The 22,705-nt window shown below is 41.9% G+C and overlaps 1 protein-coding gene across 4 annotated transcripts in view; it reads right to left on the minus strand.

The window, feature by feature from the left end:
• Positions 1–623: 623 nt before the first annotated feature.
• The window catches only part of LGR4 (leucine rich repeat containing G protein-coupled receptor 4), a 145,824-nt gene continuing 123,742 nt past the window's right edge, over positions 624–22,705 (minus strand). For all 4 annotated transcript variants that reach the window (XM_084852719.1, XM_084852690.1, XM_084852699.1 and 1 more), the window contains 6 exons: positions 21,724–21,795; positions 19,926–19,997; positions 17,611–17,736; positions 14,043–14,164; positions 11,644–11,724; positions 624–4,113 (listed from right to left, as the gene is read on the minus strand). In XM_084852719.1, coding sequence (XP_084708845.1) covers positions 2,837–4,113; positions 11,644–11,724; positions 14,043–14,164; positions 17,611–17,736; positions 19,926–19,997; positions 21,724–21,795 — 1,750 coding nt within the window. In that variant the 3' untranslated portion in view covers positions 624–2,836. The remainder of the gene's footprint in view (positions 4,114–11,643; positions 11,725–14,042; positions 14,165–17,610; positions 17,737–19,925; positions 19,998–21,723; positions 21,796–22,705) is intronic.

The raw sequence follows: 22,705 nt of genomic DNA on the forward strand, positions 1-22,705 counted from the left end.
TCTGTTAGTAAAATCTCCTTTCACAAACTGTACATGGGGGGGGCAACATGTGTGGCCCTCCAGATGTTGGATTGCAACTCCCATCCCTCACCGCTGGCTTGGGCTGATGGGAGTTGTAGTCCTACACCTGGAGCACCATGACTTGCCTACCTCTGCTGTATGCATAGCAGAGACTGATCTTTTCTGTGTCATGTGAAAACCATTTTGCTTATGCAGGCCTTTCAAATACCACATTTTATAGTCTAGCCTTCTTATTTTAAACCTGTCTTTTAGTTGTATTGTTATTTTTAATCAGTTTTTATCACTTTATATTGGATTTTAGTTGTTGTATTTGTTTTGTGAGAAGCCCAGAGAATGTGTGTGATGGGGTGGCTGTACAAATAGAGACAGCAAGTAAGTAAAATTCATTTCATACTACTGCCCAATCCAAACGTTTCTTGAAAGCGGACAGGACTCAGCATGTACAGATGGAGCTGCTACACTAGGCAGATTTCCCAATTTACTCCAGTAAAAACAGCAGTCCTGCACATACAGAATACACAATGCTATCCCCTTTGTAAAGCAAAAAGATCCAAGTGTATGGTATGGATCTGAGAACAGACGGCTCCCTGCATTTTAGAGTGAATATTTATATGAGTATAATCACACTTGCTGGTTTTGGCATCTGAAGTACATTTCATATGGGCAGGGTTTGTTTTGTTTTGAACTATACAGACACATTATTAAGTTAGCACCACTCATGCACAGTACACTCATTAAATATTTCCAGCAGAAACACATTAAATCTGTAAGTCCAATTTAAAAGGAGTAAGAATAACACAACATTCTATAATACTTCTCTCTCTTGATCTCAATTTTTCTGATTTTACTATGAATGATTTAGGCTTACAAAAATTACAGTATACAAGAATGATAGCATCCCATATTTTGTACAAGCTAAATAATTTTGATTTACAAAGCGTCTGGTTTTATTACAACAACAATGTACAACCAATGTTATTTACAATGCAAAAAAGTATATAAACCACAATTTAGACATTCTGCTACTGGCAGCTGCTATATTTCAGGAGGTAGCTTTAATTAACAAAATGCACTGAAGCCACATTTCCCATCATGTATTCTATCAAATAATTTACAATACAGAGGAAAAAATATCTGTCTATGCACACTATGTACAGTTTAATTTTCCTAATTGCAATCTCGCTTAAAATACTTAGTAAAAATGTGCCAGAATTTCTGGTATGGCAGTGAAATTGCTATCAACTTAACAGTTTGTTCAAAAAATATGATTTAGTTTGACCGTGCATTCATAATTGTATACTGCTCAGACTTCAAACTAAGGGCAATAACAAGGTTCACTCCTTGTAATTAAGAAATGATCAGGCCCTCAAATCTAAGATGTAACTATTCCCCTTGTCTCCTCCCCTCCAATTTTAAGGAAAGATAGCCCATTTCCATATTACTGTAAAATAGCAGCAAAGCAGAAGCTCCTACATTGTAGGGCACCTTTCATGTTTTATTTTTAAGTCTTCGAACATCCTAATCTCTTTCACTCCAAATACACTTGCTAACTTAGGCCTATTCTATCCATTAGACAATACCGTGGTTTCATCCCAAATGATATTTCCTTTCCTGAACAACAAGTTCATTTCTATCGCTCAACAGCTGTTAATTTATTATCTCATACATGACTTTTCTTTCATTGCCACAAGACACACAGCACAATCCAAAAACCCAGAGGCTCTCCAATGTGCCTGTTAATGTGTTGGGACTTTCTCTCTCCTCTTCCCTGTAGCCCCCTGAAAATCTCCTCCTGAGGGTCCCCAAACCTCTGGAGCAGCTTCTGAGGGCGCAAAGGGATGCTGCAGAGTCCTCAGAAAGTCACTGAATTCCATCCATGGAGTTTATATACTGGTGGGGGGCATCCTGTTCTTTTATGTTAAAAATGCTCTTGCATGCACCCAGTATGCGTGCAAGATATTCTCCAACTTGAAGATGAGAAGAAGTTAAGTCCCATTTGTGCGGTGCTCCATACACACACTGGAGGCCACAGAATCACAGTAATGGCAAAGAAATCCAGCATGGATCTAGACATCAAGGGAATATAGATTGGGGCCACAGGACAACACAACACAAGTTTGGCAAATCCGATTTTGATGTTTGTCCAGGATGTGAAAGCCCATCATTCCCAGTTGCTGTCAAGCAGTACTCTGAAGATAAAGACTGTTATGCAAAACCATCCAGAATCCATTATGAGGCACGATAAGTATTTTATACTGAAATAAGGTTTTTATTCCAGACAAATTAAGCCATAGTTGAATTATGAAAAAAAATAGCAAGTTTTGCCTGTATTTGTCTCACAGTTGCATATGGGAAGTGTACTCCCGTCTTTTGGCCCTGCAGTAAATTGTCCTGAGATTCAGTCAGAAATGCTATACAAAAGTTAGCAACAGGTTTTTTCCCTGCTTAGCTATAGCTTTCTGTTGCACTGTGCTTAACTGGAAAAGTTGACAGAATTCACATCACAACAGAAGCAGTAAGTTACAATTGGATAAAAACATGGAAAAATAGCCTAAGAACATAATATATAATTATTTGGAAAAAGAGTAAAAAAAAACTGGATTAAAAATTTTGGATTTCCAATTATTTACATTAAGAGCAATAGCTCTTACTTTAAACACATAGCTTAAGATATTTACTGCCTATACTCTTTGTTTATAACTAACATCAAACGATGATTATAAAAGTGCTTCCAGGTGAAAGGTTGAAACAGGCAAAGTCTATACGAAGCATCATACTTCCTCCTTTTTTAGCACATGGTTTGCAGTAAAGTCTTTCAATCTTTAATCCTTGGGATGTTGTAGGCATAACGGACCAACGGGAAGCCTCTGCTCTGATAAAAACAAGCACGTCCACAGGCCTGTACTTGATCTGAACTATCCGACACAAAAGAGTCCTCTTCATCAGCATAATCAGAATGAGCAGACTGGGTACCACAATCTGACCAATAGCCATCTGGCCTTTGGCAAGGCACTACTGTCAGAGCAGGACAACTGTGGGATTTTATTAAGTGTTTGCATGGTACAGGCTTGGATATAAGTAGTGATTCACAGCATTCACACACGGTAAGGTTGCCTTGCAAATGTGTATACATGCCACAGTCATAGTAGAAATCTTGTGTCCCACAGCCACCCTGCGTATTTACAGCAACTGTTCCGGTCCCATTCCGCTTGGTGATGTGCCATCTCAGTAATTTCCAATCTTCCTTGAATTTGGGGTTGAAGAACACATACAAGACTGGATTCAAACAAGCGGGCAGTGGGAAGAATATCAGAGTGACAGACTTCATGATTTCAGGGCTAATAGAGATTGCAGTAATGAGTGGAGCAAAGGAGAAAAATGCAACAGGGCAAAAAAAGATGCAATTGGTGAAGATTAGCCAAGCAATATGTTTAATCATGCTGGCTTGTGAGTTCTCAGAGAGGTCTTCCTTTTCTAAGTTGCAATAAAGTTTGGTATAAATAACAGCCATTAGCAAAAATGCTAATGAGTTTAGGAGCACTAAAGTAACTGTAAAGCCCAAGGAGGGAGTTTCTCCTGTTGGAAAGGGCAGGCAAAGAGGCGATGCGGAATACTCTCCCTTATGGAAAAGTGGCAAACATCCTGCTACCAATGCACAGAGGAAAGCAATAATGGCTGCAATTCGAAACTGTTTTTGATTATTGCATTTGCCCTTTTTAATGATTTCCTTTGCAGATAAGCTCCGCTCAATAGCAGCTAACATTAGAGAAAAAATGGCACTTTCTGAAGAGAAAATGGCCAGAAACCCAGCAACTTTACAGCCACTGCCAGTCTCCCACCAGATACCATATTCAGCAAATCTTCCCCAAGACACTGCATCCAGGAACGTCAATATACCAGTGTAGACCCCCATAAATAAGTTAGAGATTGAAATCAAGCCTATGAGCAGTTTGGAGGAAGGCAGTGAAGTACAAGAAGCAAATATAGTTAACATGACAAGCATGTTGAAGAACAAGGCGACCAAAAAAATAAACCAGACTGTAAGACGAATCATCCAGCTTCCTAGTAAGTATTCACAAGGCTTGAACGCACCTAAAAACAGTAAAAAAAATAAATAAATTATGTGGTAAGAAAAACCATGATTGACACTCATAACCTATTTTATCACTATTGTAAAATACCTGCATTGTTTCTGGAAAGAACATTCAAAACTCTACATAAGTTAGATCAGGAGTGGGCAACATATGGCCTGTGGATCACATGTGGCCACTGACTTGTTTTGCAGCTCCTGGAATGCCCACCCCAAAATACCAGAGCCAAATTTTGGCAGCAGTGTCAGCAAAACGTCACATTTCCCTTTTAAAACAATGCACATAGCGCACACCTTGCTTTAATGGCTCTCTTCCAGGTCTTCTGGGAGCATGACTTGCATTTAAAACACTGCATGCCTTGTTTTAAAGGGGAGATGCAGCTTTTTTGCTGCTGTTGCCAGTGTTTAGCAGTAATTTGGCACAGCAGCAGCAATTTTGAACATGAAGACATGCAGGTATAGCTGCTTATTAATTAAATGCCCTTGAAGTGATAATTATCCAAATGAAGGACCACAACGTTCATAGAAACAAAAGCAAAATACATCACATCTGAATAAAGCTTCACATAATCAACTTATATGGAATATAAGCATAATCAAGCCTGAAAGGCTATTTTTTTTTTTTACAAGTCCTGTTCTGGTTTTTATTTTTAAAATATGTATTTATTTATATTTCTAAATTGCCCTTCAGCCAGTGCATTCCAGTGCACTGTATGATAAGATATAAAAATTATTTAAACAAAATACAAATACAATAAAGAAATATCTTTTATAAAAATTAGGGCACAATCCTATGGAGGTAGTCGTCTGTCCAATGAAGGGCAGCTGGAGCACGGAGGTGATCCTTGCCTCCATGCTCCAGCCACCCTGCATTTTTGGCTAGACAGGCGATTCGCCGGGCTAGCCAGGGAGCTTCAGAGTGGGAGTGGGGGGTGGCCATGTGGCACATAGGAAGCCGTATAATGCGGCTTCCACAGTCTCCTCCCCTTCCATGGGACCACCCCCATTTCCCTGTCTCCAAGCATGGAGACATAGCCAGTGTGGACAGAAACTTGCTGGCTACAAGGGGGAGGGTTGGGGGAAGGGGCAGGGAGCGCAATTTCTGGGAACTGATGTTGGTTGCCAGAAATTGAAAAATGCTATGGCCCTCTAGACAGTGTCCATAGGATTGTTCCCTTATGGATAGGCTGACCATATGTACCGTTTTAAACGGGGCAGTACCATTTTTTTAATTTCCCAACCGTCCCGTCATTTTAATATAAAGGTCAATTTTGTCCCGTTTTTAATTTTTTTGTAAAAAACTGAACACGTTTATCATAAGCATGCCGTAAAACTACTAGGGTGACGGAAGAGGAAGTTCCATTTACTTTATCCAGTCAGGGCCAGGCTTCTTGAGCTAGCGACGATCAGACACCGCCCCTTTGCTTGTCTGCAGTGGCGGGGAATTCAAGAGGCAGTCGCTAAGCCCCATTCAGCGTGTGAGAGCCAGGAGGGTGAGTCTTACTGTTATTTCTACCATCATTCCACCCATAGAGATTCTTTCTAACCTACATTCAGTTTGATTCGGACTTTTCAGACTCATATTTCGGTTCAACAGGCTGTCGGCTATTTTTTTTAATTACAGTGGAACTCTCCGGTGGGACATTAGCATGTACCGGCTTGTGATAGCAGTCAGGGTGTTCATTCCTTTTTTTTTTCTTTTTGGTGTATGTTTATGATTTTTTGCAGTCTGACCACTGCAGTCCTGCATTAGAGTGTTCAGTGTGGTATGCCATACAGATTTGTCTTTTATTTATGTATATTTATGAGTGTTTTTGGGGGTGTATATGCAATAAATTAGTGTTATTCATTTGCCCCCCTTTCCATGTTCTTTTGCAGTGAGTTTAGGTTGTTTTTTTAGGTCTCTTATAGCCTGAGAGACCACAAAGAGAGCTGCAGTTGTTTTGTTATATTGTGGTTTTATTATGTTCATATAATAAAACTTGTGTTATCGTCTTACTTTTTCATGAATATGGAATATTACATAACCCCGTCCCATTTTTGTCATCCCAATATCCCATTTTTGTCTCAAGGAAATGTGGTCAGCCTACTTATGGAGCAATCCTATGGGGATTGATGGTCGCCTCCGAGCCCAGGGGTGACTGCCTATCCAGTGCAGGGTGGGAGGAGTAGTGAGGAGCGGATCTATTCCCCACTCCTGCTGCCCTGCTTTTGTGGCTAAAGAGCAGATTTCGGACCTCGGAGCATGGGAAGGGGCAGCCAGATGACACACAGGATGTGTTGTACTGGCACTTCTGACCTCCCCGCCCTGGCCCGCCCCTGGGAACACACCGTTTCCCCTGCTCCACGCCACTCTTCTAAGCGCAGGGCACAGGGCCAATCCTGCTGCCCACGAGGCAGCGTGGGAGGGGGTGGAGGTTGGTTCTCCAGGAACCGACCTATCCTATGGCCATCTAGCTGCTGACTAGCGGCCATAGGATTGTGCCCTTAAAGACTAAAAGGTAGCAAAAAGACTATAAAAACTGTAACTATAAGCAGACTTCTAAAAAGGGAGTAGTTAAGGCTCTTTTCAAGCTAGACTTTCCCCTTACACTCTGGGTGTTCCAATGTCAAACCTGGGTAGGTTGCCATGTTGAAGACCAGAGAAGGGCTCCCATAATCTATCCTGTTCCACAGTTCCTGCAGAGATGTGTGCTGTCTTTACAATACCACCAACCCTTCCCTTCCCACAACAGCAAGTAACAATCAAGGATGGAGACCAACCAAGGAGACACCCAAGCCCTATTTGTCTCGATTCAAGCCTGGTACCAGGCATCTAGCAGCTGTGCAGGTAGAAAAGATTATCAAACCAGAAGCATATAACTGTTTATGTATGCAAGTAGACTGCAATGCACTTAATGTGGGGCTGCCCTTGAAGACGACTCAGAAGTTGCAGCTAGTGCAAAATGCAGCAGCTAGACTACTGACTGGAACATCTCGTAAAAATCATATAACACCAGTTTTAAAGGGATTGCACTGGCTGCCAATATGCTTCTGGTTGGAATTCAAGGTTTTGGTGATGACATTTAAAGTCCTAAATGGCTTGGGACCGCAATATTTGAGGGAGCGCCTCTCCCTATATATGCCTGCCTGAGGACTGAGATCTGTTGGAGGGGCCCTCCTCTGCATCCCAGCAGTGGGAGAGGGCCTTCTCTGCTGTGGCACCGCGGTTGTCGAATGCCCTCCCCTTGGAGGCTCGACTGGCGCAGACATTGGTCTCAGTTTGGTGCCAAGTAAAAACATGGCTTTTTACCAAAGCCTTTAGAGGCTAAATGCATTGCCTAATATAGCACACTGTTTTAACTGTTTTATTGTTTTAGATTTTAATTGGTATCAGCTTGTTTAATGGTTTAATATATTTTTAGCTGTTTAAATTATTGTTTTATACTGTTTAAATTTATTTTATCTGTACGCTGCCCTCAGATCTTAATGATACAGGGTGGGATACAAACATTTTAAATAATAAAATAAATAAATAAATAAATAAATAAATAAGTGCAGGAGACTCGTTGCCATCACTGGGGTATATTATTTATATTTTATTTAAGAAACATACTGTGCCTTTCCAGTTATAAAAAAAATCCTCACAACGGATTACCGTACCAACAAATGTCATTTTACAGCACAGGGTGTGTGTGTTTTATTGCACCATGTGAATTCTACTACTATTATAGAAGAGGATATCTGAAAATAAGCACAATTTGATTTTTAAAAGAGGAGGGATTGGCTTGATTGGTTAAAAGTAAAATAAAATGAGCATCTTTCCAAAAGACAAGAAGATAAAGAAGAAAAATATGGAGATGGAGAAGAAGATGTTGACTCTCTGGCTCTACTACTTCTGAGTGAAGTGGACATGGTGAATCAAAATGCCATGAGTCAGAGCATGGGGGGGGGGCATTCCAGAGGGATTCAATAGGAGAGGCTGGTCAAAACATGGCAGGTGACAAACGTGAAAAACAAGTAATCATGTCTTGGTTCCTAACTGAAAAAAAGGTGACGCCTCATTAATTCACTAAGCTGACTTTATTGCTATGAGAAGCTTCAGCTCCCATATTTTAAACATGGAGTCAACCTTCTCCTGGTGTAACACTGCAGCATTTGGTGAAATTATAGTGGGATTAGCTTTGGCTCTACCAGCATATGCAGATTTTCATTATGTGGCATTTCAATTTAGAAACCAGAAGACATCTGGAGTGTGCCAGGTTGGGGGACACTGATCTAAAAGTTCTCCTCCTCTGCTCAATAGAGAGGGTGGGGCGATACCGGCCCAGACAGGACTACAGAAACTACCCTGCACCTGCTAACAAAGCCACGAGAGGAGTAGCCCAATTTACAGAAGCAGAAGGAACTGGGATGTCTAAACATGATGATAGTGATGTAAAAGATTAACCAGAAGCCTCAAGGCAAGAAACACACAAGCAGCTGCTAACATGGTTATAGATACAATAGCTGGACAGGACACAATCACTCCCTGATCAGAGCCAGGTGACAAAGAATTTGCACTAAATGCCCAGCATGTTGCATGAAAGTAAGAGACAGAAGCTACATGAAGGATGACAAGGGGAATTGTATTTGGCCTGGGAAAAGTAGAAAACGCAGTATAAGAAGGGACTTACAGGCCAGGATAGGTAAGAAGACGCTTAGCAAACCCCTATGTAATTTCAGTGAATTCCAGTCTTCAAGGCCAGATGAATTGCTTAAGAGAGTAATTCTATGGGGATTGACAGTTGCCTTCAAATCTGGGGGCAACCGCCTATCCACTGCATGGTGGGCAGAGTGGTGAGGAGCACATCTCCGTGCTCCCACTGCCCTGCTTTTGCAGCTAGACAGCTGATTTCAGAGCGCTGGAAGGTGTGGCTGGACAACACATAGGAAGTGTCGTACTGGCAGTTCCGACCGCCCTGCCCCCAGGAACGCTCCGTTTCCCCCATTCCACACTGCTCTTCCGAGCGCGGGGCCAATCTGCACTGCCTGCTGGGCAGCGTGGGTGGGGGTGCAGGTTGGTTCTCTGAGAACTGACCTTGAGCTCTGAGATTGGTTCCTGGGAACCGACCGATCTTATGGCCGTCCAGCCGTTGACTAGTGGTCATAAGATTGTGCCCTTACAGATGTTATTTCAGAGCTGCTGTCTACAATCACTGAGAATTCTTGTAGAATGGGTAAGGTGCAGAAGACTGCAGATAGGCAAGTGTTCCTATCTTCAAAAGGGGGGGGGTGAATCTGGGAAATTACAGCCCAGTCAACCTGATGTTGAACCTGGGCAAAATTCTTGAACAGATTATTAAGTGGTCAGTTTGTGAGCATATAGAAACGAACGTGCTGATTAACAGAAGCCAGCATGGATTTATCAAGAATAATTCATGCCAGACCAATCTTATCTCGTTGTTGGATAGAATTATTAGTCTGGTAGATTATGGGAATGCTATGGACACAGCAACTCGTGATCTCAGCATATAATTTGAAAAAAATCTCTTGTGATATCCTTGCTGACAAGCTGGTAAAATGTGGGCTGGACGATACTACCGTTAGGTGGATTCACTCTGGTTGAACAGCCATACCCAGAGAGTGGTCATGACTGAATAGCTCTGCATAAACCTGGAGGGAGGTCTCAAGTGGAGTGCCACAGGGCTCTGTCCTATGCCCTGTGTTGTTCAATGTTTTTATAAATTACTTGAATGAAGGAGTAGAAGGGATGCTTATCAAGTTTGCAGATGGCGTGGGATGGGTAGCCAGAAACAAGACTCAAACTATTTTGACAGCCCAACAAGATGAAATTTAACAGAGATAAATGTGAAGTCCTGCATTTGGGTACAAAGAACCAAAGGCATAAGAATACGATGGGGAAGACCTGGCATGGAATGTGAGAAGGATCCAAGTGTCTTAGTTGATCATAAACTGAACATGAGCCAGTAGGCTGATTCAGCTACTAAAAAAGCTAACACAATCTTAGGCTGCATAACCAGAAACGTAGATCTTGAGAATTAATAGTTCCACTGTGTTCTGTGCTGATCAGGCTGCATCAGGAGTATTGTGTCCAGTTCTGGGCCGCACCTTTTAAGAAGGACATTAACAAATTGGTGTGTGTCCAGAGAAGGGTGACTAGGATGGTGAGGGGTCCAGAAACCAAATCCTATGAGGAACAGTTGAAAGATATGTTTAGCCTGGAGAATTGATACTTAAGGGGAGATATCATATCAGTCTGCAAATATGTGAAGGGTTGCCATGCAGAAGATGGTGCAGAGTTGTTCTGTGTTACGCCAGAGGGCAGGTCTAGAACCAATGGGTGGAAATTGCAGAGAAGTAGATTATGGTAAGAACTGGGTGTATGTAAGCAGAGGCGGGACACAGATGCTGTGTTCGCAGATCCTGCACTGAGAAGGGAGTTGGACTAGATATCCTCTAAGGTCCCTTCCTACTCTGTGATTCTATGACAATAGGTAGACAGTAAAGAGGGTCACCAAGGGCAGTGTGACATTACATACACACACACACTGCAAATATAATCATGTGTTCCTGTTATAAGTCTATGGTTACGGTGAGTATCTCTAGAGTGAGAATGGGATGAGTGACAGGAAGAATGGTGGATTTGCATATGTGAGACGATTGGCTGAGTGAGTGGGGGTGGTGAAGCGTGTGTGCTATAAAAAATGGGTGCTGTCCTTGTGTGAGTCAGACAGGGTTTAGAACAGAGACAGGAATCAGAAATAGGGAATTGCTGTGTTAAGGTTTTAGAACAGGGAGAGAGAGAGAGAGAGAGAGAGAGAGAGAGAGAGAGAGAGAGAGAGAGTCTGTGGTGATTGTGAAGTGTTTGATTTGAGAGTGTGATCTGGTGTATGGTGTGTGAGAGAACATACATTAATAGAACCATTAAGAGTTGCTTATTTACTGTTCAACAACTTATTTGCTGTAATTAATAAAGTTTATTTGTTTAACCAAATCCCCCTACATAAGGGGAAGGTAATAAAGGAAACAATACAGGTGATATTATAAACATGTGTGTCCTCGCAGATAGAGGACTAAGTGTGGGTTGGACCTGAGCCTTAAAGGTCCTGTTGGCAGCGTAACTGTGCATGGGGAAGGTGTTTCCTGCTTGGGGTGAGAAAGGCCTTAGAGAAGGGGCATTCTCACTGCGAAGGGTTCTCACTGACAGCTATCAGCACTCTGCCCTGAAAGGTAGCCTAGAAATATTTTAAATAAATAAATAAAATACAGGAGAGTGATGCTGATACGTCTTTAAAGTATATTCACCTTACAAATTATTTTAAAAACCAGCTTTTTAAAACAGTCTCCTCTAATACCCTGTTGAAATGTTTCAGTACATTCACCCCAAATCCCCTAGATCTTTCTGTATTATTAGACTACAATTAGTGGAAACTACACTTTTACCAGACTGATGAATTCTATTCACAATTCAATCCAACACCTGTAATGCAAAGCGAAGTTTGACTTTCAGAGCATAAATTTAAAGGTGGTGCAGGGAGAAGTACATTTACCTGTTGTGGGGGTACAGTGAATTATTGTCTGACCAAGTTCTTCATTTTCATCACTGCTTACATCATCTGCATCTGGTGCACCTAGATTAAAAAGACAGACGATTAGCCTACAGAAATACTAAAATATGAAGCTACTTGATGGATTTTATATATTTTAAAACATGCAACCTAGTAACTGGCATTTTTGTTTCTTATTAAATTAAAATATCTTAAATAGCATAATCAAGAAGCTGGGGGGGGGGGAGAAGCCTGCAAAATGCTCTTGATAGGACTCCTAATTCTCAATAAGTTATCTGCAAGAAGGCTGCAAATGCATTTTATATAGCTATGCAGTGGAAGCCCTGCCCTGCCCTGCCCTGCCCTGCCCCCACTCCAAATTTGGAGCATGAAAGATCACAGATCATAGCACAACAGAGCAGTAGTCACTATGGTCTCAAATTGCGGGTGTGGAATGGGTGTAAGGGAGCCTGAGTCTATGTAAGGAGACAGTGGGAGCCTAAGAAAATATCTCCCCACCATCTTTTAATCTATCACAGTTCAGGAAGTCAGCATTTTGGCACCTTGACAGTTGAGCAGTTGAATTTAAAGTGAAAACAGTTGTTCATACCAGGAATCAATGCCTGCCTTGCCGATTCAGTTTTATACACCATCCATTCTTCTCCTAGCCTCTCATCTGTCCTTTCTCCATTCTAGCATCCTAGCACCTTTTCCCTAACCAAGGTTTCCACAAACTTCTCCTCTACCTTGTTGTAGGGTTTATTTTCATTTTGTATGTTGCATTCATAGCTCCAAAAACTCTACCTGCTCTTTGCAACTGCTTGACTACAGGAACACTTTGCTCTTTTGCTCAGCACTGTGATGCTTAATACTAGTCATTCAGTTTCATCCAGTAGTGAAACACGCATTTTCAAATTCTACTTTGCAAGTGGATATACTAAATCTACCATCACCAACATGGCACCATGTCATAGCACAGGAGTGAGAAACCTCAGGCCAAGGACCACACCTGAGCCTCCTGGGGTCCCAATCCAGCCCCCTGGGCTTTCCCAGAAGGGCAGGCGCCCTTCCCTTTTACCCCAGCCAAGATCATTTGGTAGCTTCCTGGCTTTTGTGCAGTTTTTTTCACATTCTAGAAGGCTTTTTCATTCTAAAAGGTTGAAATACCTCTCCTAAGGCCAAGTTCCTGGCAGTAAGAGTTTTAAGCTACAATATGCTGGTATATTTTTATTTTGGCCCCACCCCTTTTAACTTGGTCCCACTCACCACTGGAATGCTCCTACACAACTAAATTTGGCCCTCAGACTGAAAGAGGTTCCCCACCCCTGCTGTAGTACCTTAAGACCCTCACTGCCCTCACCCACCAGCAACTTCATCAGTCATCCCATGATGCATTTTTATGGGAGCTACCTGGTTCCCATCTGCTCCATGTGGCCATCTTAGATCCCCCAGATTCATTGCTCGATAGCACCTCTACACATAACACACTTTCCTTGTCCATGTGGTTTGTGTTAAAGTTGGATCTAGTATGAGAATGGATCCTCTTGAGTTTGCATAGGATTGCCCCCCCCCCACACACACACACACAAACCCACCATCAAATTAAAGCTCACATTGGTGTCTATAGATTGCGCAGTAAATATCACAGATCCAGCCCTTGCCAATGCCACCATGGCACGAAAACATGGAAGGCATGGATCCTCGTGCGTTTTCATGATTTTTAGACAGGATGCTAACAAAAACCCTGTCAAATCACAGAACACATATATGGATACACAGGTGACCTATGATTTATGGTTTTGGTTAGATCCTATGTAAAATCATGCAAATTCAAGAGGAACCAGTTTGAATTTATTAGATTTAATTTATATCCTTGCCACATCTGTATGGCAGCCATTTTGTGCTAGTGCCCACAACACTTTTTCAAAGTTCCAAATAGATAAACAGCATGCCAAGGAGAAGTCTGGGCTAGACATTTTTTTGAATATGCTAACTATCAATGGGCAGAAAGTTTTTGACATGGGGATGTATCCAAACATGCAGTCCCCCTACTTGTTAAGTGGTACAGCCCGTCCTGGAATATGCAGTTCAATTCTTACAAGACATAAAAGTGAAATACTAAGCCAGACCCAGCAAGCAGCTTCTGTGCTCTTGCTTTGGTGATACAGAGCACAACTGGGAAGAGAGGCAAATAAGTATTACACTCATGCACAGTCAAATCATGGCTGGTAAAATGTATAGACTGGATCCTGACCAGCCTCATGCACTGGCACAGGCTGAAAGCCCCCTCTGTGTATTGTGTAAATAGGATAAACTGAAACACCACATACTCCTCTTAGCACCATTAGATCCCCCTAAGCTTCAACCACCTGTCCACACTATTGTTCTGTCAGAAGACTCACCTCGGTCTTGTGCAACTGACCGACTCTGATCTTGGTGGTTGGAATTTTCAGCATTGGAGTTTAAATAAGAGTCACAACCCCAGAAGGCACAGCACTGGTAGGCATATGGAACGGACAGAGATCTGAAAAGTCATCAAGAACAGCAGAACATTTTAACTCACAGCTTTTCTTTCCTTAAAAAAAAAAAGCTGTAGCATCTCTTAAAGCTGGAGGCCATTTTCATTTTTAAAATACCTTCTAATAAAGACAAGCTTATGATTAATTGTGAGATTTCCTGAAGAATAGGTTTCATACTAGAAAGAGAAATTATGGAAGTTCTGACAACAGTACTATGAATCCAGCTTTATATAAGATCCAAGGTAAGAAAAGTACTCTGGTTGTAGTCCAACATTATGTTAAAATGTTGTCATCTTAAGGCAAACAAGATGTTACGAGCAATCATGTTATTACCTGTGCATACTGAAATGAACACTCATCAAGTTGCCTGAAGAGCAACATTGTTGTGCAAGTCAATTCCCAGGCGAGCACAATGCTAATCACACACCTGTCATTCTCATTGTTCATCTTGTTTAGATGAAATCCTTCATGCTGCAAGTCTGGATTGCCTGCATTGTACCTCTGTCTTAACCAACATGATGACATGCCAGACAGATTCATGTATCCAGAAGAAGGGGCCAAACACACACTTCATTGTATTTATATCCCGTCACATTGGCTACGGCAGCCTTTCCCAACCAGGTGCCCTCCAGATGTGTTGGACTACAACTCCCATCATTCCCAAACAGCACAACTGCAGTGGCTGGAGATTATGGGGGGTGTAGTCTGACACATCTGGAGGATGCCAGGATGGGGGAGGCAAGCTTATACCTATAGAAATTAGCAGTGCCAGTTAACCGCTAAAAAGTAAACAAATTAAAAATATCACCACTAGAACACACCACTACTGCTCAGAAATAAAATACTTTGCAAGCTTATAACAGTGTGCCTCACTCTCTAAACGCCTGCTGGAATAAAAAAGCATCAGCCAATTTCCAGATGGTGTGGACAGACCAAGCCTAGAGGAACTTCCAGTGAGAGGTGTAACTACGAAGAGAATCCTGTTCCTCATCTCTATTGGACTGACCACAGTCAAGGAGAGAACACAAAGCAAGGTGTCTTCTGAGGATCTTCATGTATCAGAAGCTGGTACACACAGGTTGCTTGCCATAGTATACCAAGCAGAAAAAATGCACTTTGGAGGCACACTGTTACGATATTCTGGGTAATCTCACTCCACTCAGCAATTGTCCTTACATCCTCAAATCTATGGTGAGCAATGTCAATGTTAAAAATTTACAGCCAGCCATTCTCCTAAGAGTGTAAGAGAAAAAGGGGGGAAATGTAGAGGCATAAAAATAAAAAGGATAAAGGGAAAGAGCAGCCAAATATATATTTTAAAGGATTTCCTGCTGTAAAGCAATGATAAGCAATTAACATTGATTAAAGTGTGAAGAATCAAAACAGCAGTGGTGCTGTCCAACCCCACATACCTTCCCCAATCAACTGCACATCTAGTCTAAACATTGGCCACTGGAGAAATAGTTTTCCTCATTGATCATGATACAAAACTGTAGCTCAGAGGCTTAACTGAACCAAAAACAATATGCAGGTATACCCAATGTTTTACAATTTATTTATTTATTTATTTATTTATTGCATTTATACCCCGCCTTTCTCCCTCTCGCAAGGAACTCAAGGCGGCTTACATTATCCTCCTCCTCACCGTTGTATCCTCACAACAACAACCCTGTGAGGTAGGTTGGGCTGAGAGTCTGTGACTAGCCCAAAGTCACCCAGTGAGCTTCCATGGCCAAGTGTCAGGAGCTGCATTATACAAGCCAGCCAAATACAACAGTACTTAGCTAGATGGTTTATATATCTATGGGCATTTACACACTACAAACGTCACCTAAAAAATCCTGGGAATTGTAGTCAACTGAAACGTCTGTTACAGGTTCTTACTCTACCCCCTCCCTCTTCACATCTTGAAACCGGTAAATATTATCTTAAGATTTTCTGGGAGCAACATCTTTGATCCTCCAAAGTTAAATTCATCTATGCACCTCACCTATGCTACACTCCCTGGCAAGACTGCTAATCCACTCTACGTCTGTAGTGTAGCTATGCTCAGACTGGCAGTAGTTCTCTATAATGTCTTGAGGTAGAGAGCCTCAGTATCTGAGATTATTTAATTGGAAATACCAGAGATGGGTCCTGGGATATTATTAATGCAAAACATGAGCTCTACCACTGAGCTAGAGACACACACCTATACGAAACAAAATTTAAGGTAAGAATCTTTTAAAACTTCAGGCTGGAGGGACTGAAAGTGAATGGGCAGATTCATCTCTAAAAAACACAGGAAGCTGCCTTATAGCAAGTCAGTTCAGTAATGTTACAGTAGCTCAATATATCTAGGTCAGCATGGTCTACAGTGGCTGGTAGAAGCTCAGACAGAAAACTTTTCCAGCCCTACCTGGAGATGCCAGAGATCAAACCTGGAAATTTACACATGCAAAGCATGTGCTCCACCACTGAGCTATGGCCCTTCCCATACAAAGTACTACGTATGTATTTTGTATATGAAGAAATCAAGTGTGGATCAACGTACTACAATGAAGGATTTGAATGCAGTACACCCAGATTCACTTGTCTGCTCTGAGGTTCACTGGGTAGTCTGGGGCAAATGTCTCTCTTTCCTTGAGACCTAGACATAGATAGCGACTTCCCTAAAAAATCGAAAGGACTCCCTGGGGCAAGACCAAGATGCAAGCATTTAAAAATGCCATTCTCTGGAACAGGCCATACCCCGGACAGTTTATTCTCAGTGACATATTTTAATGCACAAATATACTTTTCATATAAACTTGGGAGATTCATCCATTCACCCTTTTGCTGCTGGATGAGTTAGAACATGCTGCTCTAATTCTAGCCTGTCAGGGCAGGAGGTTAAGTAATGGAGGCATTTGACCTGGGAAGGGCATAGCTTCAGCTGTTGATAGAAATAATGGCCAGAACATTGGCTCAGTAAGAAGGGTGAGAGTGTTATGGCACAAAAGGAATGAGAGAAGAGGTGTAGGGGGGTTGGGGAACTGGGCATGTCAGCCACATAAATGTGTATTTCAGTTTGGGTATGTCCAGAACAATGGAGCTTTGTCCCACTATAATAACTCTGCAGTAATAACCTCACAATGGCAGATCAGGTACAGAAGGCTGTCTCTGCCCCTTGAGTAAAATATAAAGCACTCAATTTAATTGCCATTACATAAACCCATTTTCAATAAATGTATTTATTTATTACATTTCTAATCTGCCCAATAAGTAATGTTCTCTGGGCAGATTACAAACAATATGACAGTTAAATTTATTTGGTTTCTAGCATAGTCCTATAAACAAAAGATGCCTCTCACAATAAGGCTAATTGCCAGGAAACATGACCGTCTTAACTGAATTGACCAGATTTTGGGAGAGTAAGCGGAATCAAAAGAGTACAACTGCATGTGCACTCAGACTCAAGTTACTGACTTACCTGAGTTTCACAAAGTCCTTTGCTGACAGGGCTTCCTTCAGTTCAGTATTGCCTACTAGTTTAAGCTGGTTTAACCTGCTCAGGCCTCCAGTTGGAAATGAAGTCAACGCATTGAAACTTAAGTCTCTAAAAAAGGATGGTGAGAGAAAACAAGCTCAAGGGGGAAATATAAGATACTAAATACTTAAATATGCAAATCTAAAATGAAATGGATATTCAGCCATTCCACTTGCACTGCCTTCCACTTGCATGAGTGGAAGCCTCTGCAACTGGTTGTGAAGGCAGCACTGCACATTCAACATTTATTATCACATCTGTATTCCTCCCAGACGTTTACAGTGATTTCTGTGAGGTTAACACAGCCTTCCCCAACTGTATGACTACTGCTTCTATCATCTCCAGCCAGCAGTCACTGGCCATGCTGGCTCAGGATAGTGGGCTTTGTAGTCAAACACATCTAGAGGGTGTCCAGTTGGGGAAGGCTGGGTAAACCCGTAACAACCCTGAGAAATAAGTTGAGGTGTGAGATGATGACCTGCCTAAGGCCATGCAGTGAGCTTCATGGCTGAGAAGGGATTTGAACCAGAGTCTCCTCGCTTGACATCCAACACTTGATTCACTTCACTGCACCGCCTTCTAGATTTTCCTGCTTTCATTGGAGATTAACAAATTTAGACCTAGCCACCTCCTCCCACAGGCAAATCTAGACAATGGCTTTTCAATGCCCTTTACTTCCCCATGCTTGCAGGTGCCTCCATTTCCAAGGACACAGCAACTGTAGCCCAAATCAAGTTGGGCAAAGCACAGCTGCCCAATACCACTGGTCAACTAGATGCAGCAGTCACTAAACGGGGGAGGGAAGGAGAAAATGAAAAGGAGGAGAAACATAAGAGAGGTAAATTATGGATGGTGTGGAGAGTGAGAAAAGTGTTTCTCCCTCTCTCATAATACTAGAACTCAGGTCATCCAATGAAAATTATTATCCTGCCAGATAAAAGGAAATATTTCACATAGCACACAATTCATTTATGAAATTTGCTGCCACAAGATGTGGGGATGACCACTAGCTTAGATGGATTTAAAAGGGGAGTAGACAAATGCACGGAGGAAAAGTCTACCAATGGCTTCCACTCCAGATGGCTATATGCAGACTAGTGTTTCAGAGGCAGAATGCTGGTGAGCAGCAACAGAAGAGGGCTATTGATTGCCCTTATGCTTAGTTTGTAGACATCTCAGTGGCATATAGTCAGCCACTATACAACATAGGATGCTGGACTAGATAGATAATCTAGTCTGATCTAGCAGGGCTCTGATGAAAAGCATAGATACAGAAATGCCCCTCTAAAACATGTTTGCAGTGACTGCTCTCCATTTTAAATCTTATCGTACTTGTTTTCCCTTATTTATTTATTTATTTATTTATTTATTTCATTTCTATACAGCCCAATAGCCAAAGCTCTGTAGGGAGTTCACCATTAAAATCATAAGAAGAGCTAAGGTACCATATCAAAAGGATTTCAGTTCCCTGGAAAAAAGTTACAGAAAACAACTTAACCTAGTTTACTGCAAAGTTGGGAGCTGCACAAATTCCCCTCCGCATGAGACCTGGAATAAGGGGGTGACTAGGGATGTCCATTGCTATGAAATCCGGCCCATTTTGGGATCAACAGACTCCCACTGAGTACCTGACTTGGCTCACATTTGTGGGCCGAGCCACATGGTTTTTCCCAAAATCTGAGAACTTTCTGGTGGGTTTTTTATTTCCGTAAAAAGAAATTTGTGCAAACTGCAGCTTCAAATTATGCCTGTGATTTGTGCAAATTACCAAAATTTGCATACATCATGCAAATTTCACATGCAATTTGTGCAGATTTCTTTTTACCCAAACAACACCCCCCCCAAATCTGTGAACTGGTCCAACTTGATGCAGATCAAGACGGGACAGCTCACAGGGAAATATGCTGCAGTCCAAGGGGCCGAGCTGATGAAAGCTCAGAGAGCTCCACACCCCAGACAGATTCCTCCAACATCCCTAAGAGTGATCAAAGTCACTCTATGTTTCACAGGTTTTCCAAGCAATGTTCCGTTTTCACTGACATTCAGCAAGCTGCCCAGTGAGTAGGTAGCTTTCCTGTACATTTATTTATTTATGTTATAAATAAATACGTGACAGGAACATGTTGTTTTTGCTTTTTCTAAATGCAGGATGAATGGTGGTTTAAAGTATCATGGAAAACAGGAGTGCAGATTTTCGAGAAGAAGAAATGACACTGTTTTAGAATTGGAAACTTGCACTGTCCTAATGGCCTACTTACAGGTTGATAATAGAACCAAGAGTAGTAAATGCTTCCTTGTAAACCCGGTGGATCAAGTTTCTGCTGAGATCACTGCAATTTTAAAAAATATGATTGTGTTAGTGATTTACATTGACACTTCCAAAAGGCTATTGTTTGCACTTCAGTGATCACATTATGTTTAAGGTCACACTAAGTTTCTGACAAACAAATAACTGTGTTCAACTGTATTTTACAATGTCATCATGACAATTTTTTCTAAAGAATTCTCTTAAGGGTGTCTCATTAACTGGAAACAAGGCCTCCAGTTTAGCACCAGCTCAACTACACAAGATTGGAATTTGTTCTAGAAATTTGGGTGGGGGTATAAGCAACAGCTGCAGTTGCAGGGAGCTGAAGCTGAGGAAAGAAGAGTCCACTTAACATTCTGAAAATCAACGTGCAGACTGGACTGGAGAATAATGTTACAAATTAATTTCTCCTTGTGTTCAGTTCCTTTTTGCATAATATACTAGACTGTAAAACAGTTAATTAACTAAATTCACACAGGGCAGAGTTTTCATTCACCTATGGAATCCCAAGCAATCATTGGGTTTTTCAAGCCATACGCTACTAATTTAATGGAACTCCATGTCTTCAGTATCTGCACGTTATGCTCAGTCACACTGGTTCAAGGGGATTTACATACAAGCAGGTGCATTGCTATGTCCTGGCCCTGAATCTCTTGGGACCAGCTAGGCCAGACATCCCTGACCTCATTCTCAACTCTGGATGAGCTGCTGTACATGGCTGGAGGTGGAGGTAGGGAGCTCACAGCCCTGAAGATGAATAGTCAGCTGTGAGGTAGCAAGGGCAGGGGGAAGAAAAGAGGGAAACTGGGAAAAACAGCCAATCAGCTGTGAGGTGGGGTGGAGATAACAAGGCAGAGGCTGGCTCTGGGAACTCTGGAGATCAAGCTTTTCCCTGGTGCCACAGAAAAGTTTCCCAGAGAAACAGACTTGATTCTCTGAGCAACAATCCGGTTTTGCCAGGACATGGAGGGGTAGGGGCGCTATCTCTGGGCAGAGAGGTGAGATGAAAGCTGTCAGAAATGGATCATCCTTTCCCTTGCCAATCAATACCTCAACCGGCAAAGCTTCAGGCTAATACTAGTTTATTTTGCTAGAGACTAGCCTCTCTACAAATGCAGATTCAAGGAAACTCTCAGACTGCCCCAGGCCCTGAACAACTAATCAACAATCTCTAAGCAGAGGAGACAAACCAGAGGGTAGAGAAAGTTGCCAGCAGTCATGGCCAAGCTTGCTTCACAGTGATGCCCCTCAGGGTGGCTCCCGCCTACGTTAGCTTCCATGTAGCCCTCCCCCAAGCTCTGATCTAGCTGTTCCAACTCTGATTCAGAACTGGAGCTGTCAGACATCTCAAGGTGCTTGGACCCATCCCTGACACTATGGCACTTTCATGACCTTAGAATCCAGAAGGTGCACAAATTCCATCTCAAGGCTCCTTCTGGTCTGAGGTTACATTTCAGCACACCATCTAGTTTAGTGATTTGTGCATTTCCATGTAGGTATTGTTTTAAATTTGGAAGATGGAGGACTGCACATGTGTTGGGGATGCCAAAATTAAGTACCAGGACAGAGAGGGACAATATGAAACACATTAAGGAGTGCTGCCTTGGACACAGTTTAAGACAGACAGCTATTTTTCAAGTGATTGCTCTGCTTTGGCTAAGTTACCTTGACTGCCAATACTGAACACAACTGTGAGCTTTTAATATTTCTCTTTAACACCAACACATTTGTAAGGAGGATATACTCACAGGGTACGTAGAGAAGTCAGTCCCTGGAATATATCTTCTCTGATCTCCTCGATTTGATTATGCTGCAAAGATCTGCAATGCAGAAATTAATTACATGAAGGAGGATGTTTACCAAATGAAGGCACGCTAATGATGTTGTATTCTATCCTAAGAAGAACAAGCCCCAATTAATTTATTAACTTCTATCGTTAATGAAGGATTCAGTGTCTTTGGAAGACACTGTGAAAGACAAAAAAATTACTGTCCCAAAAAGCGAGATAGCTGGGAGAAGAGAGACAAAGCTCAAGGAAACATAAGGCAAGATAGAGGTGAGCCATTATGGTTTTATGTTAGCAAACTCGTTAAATTGTGAGCTAGATTACAATACGGCCAGGTGGATTTACAGCTGGTTGGAAAACTACGATCAAAGAGTGCTCATCAATGGTTCCTCATCAAACTGGAGGGAGATTTTGTGTGGAGAGCTGCACGTTTCTCTCCTGGGCCTAGCAGTCTTCAACATTTTTATCAGTGACTTAAATCAGGGGCTGCATTCCATTTTAGAGAAGTTCTTGGGGCTGCATTCCAGTGGTAGGCAAGGCTGAAGGCAAAAGGGGCGGAACCAAAGGAAAAGGGGTGGGCCAATAATACCACCATTTTATAGCATAAGACTCTTACTACAATAACTAAGCTTTGGGAAAGACATTTCAACCTTTTATATGACACTTGCAGAAGTTGAAAGTTTGAGAGTGAAGGAGAAGTAAATGAAGTCTCAAACATGAAGGTCTAAAAACCACTTAGGGGCCAATGTATAAGCAGAGAGAATGGGAAAGAATGACGAGACAGATATGGAAATTAGGAGCTTACATTAGATGTGGCAACAAGCCAAAAGGCAATGAAGGGGAGAAGTGGATGTATCACCACTTTGTGTTTACTGTGAGCTTCCCACACTAGTCACAAAACATTAACTTAGGGCAAGAACAAGGAATGCCTATTTTGAAATACT

The sequence above is a fragment of the Heloderma suspectum genome, chromosome 1 (assembly GCF_057233095.1).
Source record: "Heloderma suspectum isolate Gila_16-S chromosome 1, 16-S_ref, whole genome shotgun sequence".
Classification (NCBI taxonomy): Eukaryota; Metazoa; Chordata; class Lepidosauria; order Squamata; family Helodermatidae; genus Heloderma; species Heloderma suspectum.